At 51.4% G+C, this 7,263-nt stretch overlaps 1 protein-coding gene across 1 annotated transcript in view; it reads left to right on the top strand.

Annotated features, from left to right (window-relative positions):
- The first annotated feature begins 2,825 nt into the window (after positions 1-2,825).
- RAB31 (RAB31, member RAS oncogene family) overlaps positions 2,826-7,263 on the top strand; it is a 155,019-nt gene continuing 150,581 nt past the window's right edge. Inside the window, exon 1 of the mRNA XM_010373425.2 lies at positions 2,826-3,108. Coding sequence (XP_010371727.1) covers positions 3,073-3,108 — 36 coding nt within the window. The 5' untranslated portion in view covers positions 2,826-3,072. The remainder of the gene's footprint in view (positions 3,109-7,263) is intronic.

The following is a 7,263-nucleotide window of genomic DNA, read 5'->3' as shown; positions in this document are numbered from 1 at the left end:
CAGACACTATAGTTCCATAAAAAAGATAAATGACGAAAAACAAGGGTTGTAAACACTTTTATTTTTCCTTAATTGACTCTTGAGCAGACCAGATGACTCAGTACTGGTCTCCAGGGATCAGCCTGTGCTCCAGGGCGTTGTAACACATTTATATTACTTATCCTATTTAACATTTTGAGTCATATTATTTTCACAGAACCTTATTTACTATAAACGTCTCATAAATCTACATAGTACACACATTTCATTTAATATCTAAGTAACATATACTATTGTACACCATTAAATACACCCAGTAAAGACACCTTGCTTAATCATTCCTCAAATGTTAAGAGACTTGAGTTACAATTAGTGCAAAAATCCTCCCTTTACCTCCCTGGAGATAATTTTTTTGTTGTTTTCTAACCCATTTATTTGTTTCTTTGTCTGCATATGTGTTTATATTCAAACAGGCAGCTTTGTTTACTTTTCGTCTTTGTATGTTAATGTTCAACAAAGGATTTCCTGAATCAAAAAACGTGGTCAGTTTTATGACCATTACTGGCTTTTGCTGTTGGAGACTTTATAGCAGCAGAGAAGTGGAGGTCTGAATTAGCACATGACCATTTACGTTACAAAATTCTCACAAGAAAAACTTGCATGTTCTATTTCTTAATTTGATAAATTGTCAGTTATGTACCATTGAATTTTTATCCCTGCTGAAGTTACATGCGAACTCCAAATTTGCAGGAAATTCCAGAGGAGTCAGGATGGGCCCTTAGTGCAGTAATCAAAGAGTGTCACAATAGAGAACATGGCACTTTTTTAACAAGTCGAGAGCTACCTCTGACCTGTCACTCCTAAAATATGTCTCCTAGCAGTCATCTTCCTGCCTTCCTGGGCTAGAGCTTTATAGGTTACCTTAGGGTGATCATGGGGACCTGGTTTTCATGAGGCCATGTTTAAGTTCAGGGGTGACCTGGCTGGGGAGAGGGTATAAACCCATGAACACAGGCCAGTTGACAGACTAGGATTGCCACTTTGTGAAGAACAGCCCAAGGCCTGATCAGAATGAGACACAAAACAGGTCTTTTTTAATAGGGCTAGGGGTGGGGAGAAGGACAAATGGACTGGGGCAATACTCAGGGAGGGAAGGGCTGGATAGCGGACTGTGTTGGGAGAGCCTAGAAACCACACAAGCGTCCCAGACACCCGGGCTAGTGGAGAGGAGAGCGGAATGAGAGCAGTCAAGAAAAACGGTAAGGGAACACAAGAGAAATTCGGTTTGCTTATTTTTGTCTGGGCACAGTTTTGCCCTTAGCAACCTAAGGCAATTTCACAAAGCCCCACTCACTGCACAGGATGTAGAACACGGCGGAGGCTTCCACTTTGGTTTGACTGGCTTTTGGGAATTGAGCTGGAAAGGTAAAAGGACACGTTTCAGTGTGGAGATCCAAGTCTTAGTAGGTGCCCTGAGGGCAGGAGAAGGCCTTGGGGGAGGTATCTTTGCAACTGTGTAGCGGTGGTTTTCTGATGAGCAAATCTGAAGGCAGTGAGATACTGTGATCAGGACTGTTTGATTCTGGGCAAGCCTCTTTTCACCCTGCCCACATAGAAGACTCTGCTTTGGATACAAACCCAAGGACAGATACTGATACAATGGACCTGTAACTTGTCCATGGCTGCCTTTTGAACAATTTAGTCCATTTGAGTAACCTCCACAAGCCTGCACTTCCAGGGCAAAGTTCCTGCTCTTCTGGGGAATTTAATTGTGAATTGTCTGTTTTGGGGCCCATTTTGACTCCAGTATTCCAGGACTTACCTCTTTGGAGGCCTTGATTTGGAATTTCCCATTGGATGGGGCTACTTGGGTACGGGGTAGCTTCAACCTGGCTTCTGTAAGAACAAAGCCAGATGATCACGGTGGGTGGTCTGCTAGGAGAATGGAAATGCCATTGATTAAAATGGAAAGGTTTGGAGAGAGGCCTGAGAGTTTGGGACAGGAGATGAAGTTTTAAAAAATCCGTTTTTAAAAAAAACACTTCCCATCTGAAATGCCAGTGAATTGTTCAGATAGATTACATTGAAAAGGCTGGCATTTCTGTAGCAGCAAGAATGAAGTCATCTGAGTGGATGAGGTGCTCTAGGCCATACATGGAGAAGAAAGAGAACACAATCACCCAGGCCTCCCGTGACTGTGTGCGGCCACAGCCTCTGCTCATTTCCTAGTTAGGAAGGATGCAGGGGTCTGCTGGGATCGCCACGTTTCTACCTGTACTCCTGAGGACTGGGTTTCTGCCCACACGACTTGCAGGATTTGCTCTACTGAGAAAGAGTTTTGCTCCAGAATGCAAGTTTCCTGTTTCAGACACGGACAGCCAGTTTTGCTTCTAGAATCATTTTCAGCTACACACAGAAAAGTGAACTTGGCTGAGCTGAAGAGCCACGCGTATGTTAAACGGCAGCTCCGGTATTAGGCACGCCGAGAAGGCAGGCCGAACGCTCACCCCCTTCTCCTCACCCCTGTCCTCCCAGCGGCCCCGTCAGCGGCCTGGGACCCAGCATGTGGCTTGAGGACGGGGCTACCGCAGACCTGCAAGCGCTGCCACGCAAACGGCCTCGGCCGAGCGCAGCCGCTCTTCAGATGAGAATGGCATCTTCGGGACCCTCTGGTAGTGGGGCCAGGTCTCCACAGGGCCGGTCCCGTCCTTCCTGCCCGGGCCGTGCGGCCTGGCGGGGCCGGGAGCGGCGGAGGCGGGAGGGCGCGGGGGAGCCCGACTCGCGCGGGGCCGGTCCGAGGGCGGAGGCAACCCGCCGGCGACGCCGCAGGTCCCGGGTGGCTGACGCCGTCCGGGGGCGTTCCTGGGAGCCGGGGCCGGCGAGGCTGGACCCGACGCGCCCGGGAGGAGCCGGCCGGCGGCCACGTGACCCACCGCGGCGGGGCCGGCGGCCCAGAAATAGCAGCGGCGGCGGTTGCGCCCGCGGGCGGCGCGAGCGAGCGAGGAGCCGCGGCGGGAGAAGCCGGCAGGGCGCGGGCGCGGCGGCCCCGGAGGATGCTGCTGAGCCCCGGCCCTGCCCGGCCGCGAGCACACGATGGCTATACGGGAGCTCAAAGTGTGCCTTCTCGGGGTGAGTCCTGGCCGCCGCCCGCCGGCGGACCCCGGCCGGCGCCCCCGCGCCCCTGCGCTGCCCTGGTCCCCGCGCGCTCAGACCCCGCCATCCCCTCGCTCTCCGCACTCCTCTCGTAGCTTCCGTCGCCCTCGTCCGCGCGCCCGCTGGTTCCCCGGTCCCCCTCGCGCCCCTAGTCCGTGCGCCCCTCGCTCTCCGCGCCGCCTCTTGTTCCCCGCCTCCCCCTCGTCCGCGCGCCCCTCCGGTCCGTCCCCGCTCTCAGCCTGCCGGGGTCCGGGTCCGAGCCTGCCCCGGGCTTTTTCTGCTCTTTCCTCCCGGCCCGCGAGTCCCCGGATCCGCGGCGGCCTCGCGGGGACCCCCGGCGGGGACGGGGCAGTGGCTGCGAGTCTGGGGCCCCGAGGGCTTTCTCCTCCGCCTTTGATAGTTTCCTTCCGGCAGAAAGTTTAAGTTGCTCAGCCAAGTCGCTGAGGACTCTTTTGCCTCCTGAGGGCAATTGATTGTTCACTTAAAACACAAAAATAAAACCAAAAGCGAGCCCAGCCAAGGGGGTGAAAGCCGAGGGCGCGGCCGGGGTGGAAGGTGAGGCGGTGACCTGTGCGGAGCGCGCCCTGCAAACTTCCCTGCTGCGGATGAAAGAAGCAGACTGGGAAAGTCCTCCCCACACCACTTCTCCTAAAGTGGGGCTTTCTCAGCCCGAAGAAGCCTTAAAGCCGCCAGAAACAAAGAAGCAGTCAATCCTTGCGGCCAGGGGACTGCAGACAGGGGACCCGGCCAGGACGTAGGGTCGCTTCCTTTCGGGGGCCCACATCACATTCCAGAATTCCTTCTTCTAAAAGAAGAGCTGGTTCTAAGGGCGTTTTCAGCAGCCTTTGGCATCTGGTGTACCCGCCCATGTCACTGGCAAAGCTGGTCTCATGAAAACCATTTCCTAAAAAAGAGCAGCGAAAGGGTCGCATTCTTGTGCGAACTGATCTGTCAAGATGTGGATACAAGAACTGTAGAAAGAGGAAATGATTTTGGTGAGGACTGAACTGTGCCAGCGTCTCTAGGCTTCCTCTAGGCTCTTCTGGAACCTCCGGCAGAACCTTGTTCTGTCCACCGGCTCCCATCACTGGCCTCTGCCAGAACCATCCCCTACCCTAACTTGATTGTCCGGCTGGCCTAGAGTTCCAGAGGATCTGGGAAGGCCCTGCCCTCCCTGGTAGCCCCTGGCACAGATCCCCACCTCCCCCGACTTGCTCAGCCACCGCCAGGATCTAGCCTGGTCCTTTCCCTGTTGACCTTTTTGTGTGGCAGAAGTGGGTTTTCTTGTTCCCCAGGCCCTCTAATATTTCCAGACATAAATTCCAGGAGTCCCATGCTTCCCTCTTGAGGGGCCATTTCAGCCTCAGGAAAGGCCTTCAGAGACTTAGAAGGAATGTCGTGTTCCAAGGAATGAAGAGGCAGCCTTGATGTGTGCTGTGTTTGTCAGGATTGGCCTTGGGAAAAATGAAATAAGACATGTTTTTGCCTTTTTTTTCTTCAACTCTTTCTCTTCACTTTTACTGAGGTGGTCCAAGCCCTGCCCTATCACAGGACCCCTTATTTTCAATTTTGGTATTTAGGGACAGGTCTCTATATCCTCCTACCAGGACATTGATCAGGTGGCAAGAACCCTGTGTCAGGAGGCAGGAAACCCAGGCTCTCATTCTTTCCCACCAACGAGCTGTGTCGTTTTAGCAAAGCAACTCAGCGGCCTCATCTATGAAATGGGCATAATAACATGTTCCCCCTTAAGGCAGAGGACTATACCAGATGATCTCTTAAGATACATGCTACCATTTCAGGGTGGCAATTAGCAAACCTGGGAGAGGAGGAAGGTGGAGGAAATCTCTTTACTTCTTTTATCTCCAAGAATGATACACACTCTTTGAGTGGCTTTCTGCAGACAGTGCCTTTCCTTTGCCAGTTCTGTGTGTAGGAAATTGAACTTGGAGTTGGAAGAACCATGCCAAAGCAGAGAAAGAATAGGTTTCTGGGCAGACGGAGGCTTTGAAACATCAATCGTGGCTGGTGGCAGTGGTTCACACCTGTAATCCCAGCACTTTGGGAGGCTGAGGCCGGGGGATCATTTGAGATCAGGAGTTCAAGACCAGCCTGGCCAACATGGTGAAACCCGTCTCTACTAAAAATACAAAAAAATAACCGAGTGGTAGTGGTTCATGCTTGTAATCCCAGCTACTTGGGAGGCTGAGCTAGGAGAATCGCTTGAGCCTGGAGGTGGAGGTTGCAGTGAGCTGAAATCGTGCCATTGCACCCCAGTCTGGGCGACAGAGTGAGACCCTGTCTCAAAAAAAAAAAAAAAAAAAGAAACATCAATCATATCACACCACATCTGTGGCTTCCTTTTTTTTTTTGAGGGTGGCTGTAAGTTTCAGTTTTATTGAAATGAGAGAACACTTTATTTGAAAGGCCAAATGACCTTATTGCCCACACTGAGTAAGATTTGCCACATCCCCTCGTTTGGCTGGCTCTTTCCTGGGTGAGATGTGTGCAGCAGGCTGTGTTTCTAGCTGCTCATCCAGTTAGGCTGATTCTCTGGGTGGGATAACATTTGAGGTAGATCAAAGCCATTTAACTGTCTTTGGTTTACTCTCTTCTCTCTCTCTCTTTTTATTTGTTTTGAGACAAGGTCACGTTCTGTCACCCAGGCTGGAGTACAGTGGTGCCATCCTAGCTCACTGCACCCTCCAGCTCCTGGGCTCCGTGGATACTTCTGCATCAGCTTAGGTTTATTCTCTTGATTCCAGAGACCCTGTAGATCAGTTAGTGCTAAGTCCAAAAGTCCTTAAAAAAATATGTATATTTTTGAGATAGAGTCTCATTCTGTCGCCCAGGCTGGAGTGCAATGGTGCCATCATGGCTCACTGCAGCCTCAACCTCCCAAGCTCAGGTGATCCTCCCACCTCAGCCTCCCAAGTAGCTGGACCATAGGTGTGCACCACCCACCCAGCTAATACTTTTTATTATTTTTGTAGCGATGGGGTCTCCCTGTGTTGCCCAGGCTCTTTCAACATTTTAACAGGAATTGGGCTTGTTTGTTCTTTGCATAGGGAGATCTGTCTTTTCTGGGTGAAGTTTTGTGTGTTGCCGGCACTCAGCTTCCTGTTTTTTAGCCATGAGACACCTCCCTGAAGTCTTGGTATGACCAAGACCCTGACAGCCACACCTTCTTTCTCCTTGTTAGAATCACTGTCTGTTGGGTTTCCCTTAGAAGGTGACAGAGAACATAGACTTCGTAACAAAATCTCACTCTCACTGGGAAGGCTGAGGGGTTGGTCTTTTTGTGCCTGGTCCTGTGCTCAGTGAGGACGTGGGAACGTGCTTCCCTATAAGGTATAGGTTGTTTTAGGCATGGGCAGTGGGAAGTTTCAGCAGAGGCTCCCTACTGGTCACTCTTTGCTGTAGTTTCCCGCTCCATCCATGGGGTTGGAGGTCTTACCTCCTGACATTAGAGTCATTTGCAGCAGGTGGGAGTGAAAGTGGGCCGGTGCCAGGCCTTCACCTGAACTTCTTCTGTCTTCCTGGCATGTTAGGAATGTCCGAGCTTATTTCTTTTGGTGAATGCTCCCACATGGGATGGACAATGGCCTGTGGAACATTCTCTGAATGCTTTGTGTTCTTGGAAAACCAAGGACTGAAGAGCACTGGGTTTGTTTAGGTTACCTGTTATAAATTCTTGGCTCGCATTTCATGTGTGGACTTTCTCGGGTTCATTCCACATGGGGACAGCCCAGCAAGCCTTTGTGAATGCCCTTTCCTGGCCTGAGCCGAGTCACCTGTGGAAGTCGGCCGTGCAGGAGGGTGTGCTTGATGGGGGAAGCACCCTGGGCAGGACCCCATAAGTTTCCTTCTTACCAGGAAAGTGTCATTCGTCCCACTTTGTGATCTGAACCGGTGCTATGAAACATGAAGCTTAAAGGCAACACCCTTAAAAACAGCAAAGTATGTTAACAACAACAAAAAAACCTAACAAAAACAACACCGAGGCAGCAGCTGCTTCAACCCCGAAGGTGGAAAGTTTCCCAGTATGCATTTTTAACAACACATCACCACGTGGCAAGGAGCAGGAGGAAGGCAGAGAGTGGGGAGGAGGAGAAAGAGAAGGAGGGGATC

Source organism: Rhinopithecus roxellana, chromosome 21 (assembly GCF_007565055.1).
Source record: "Rhinopithecus roxellana isolate Shanxi Qingling chromosome 21, ASM756505v1, whole genome shotgun sequence".
In the NCBI taxonomy this organism is placed as follows: Eukaryota; Metazoa; Chordata; class Mammalia; order Primates; family Cercopithecidae; genus Rhinopithecus; species Rhinopithecus roxellana.
This window is presented reverse-complemented; position numbering and strand designations above follow the sequence as displayed.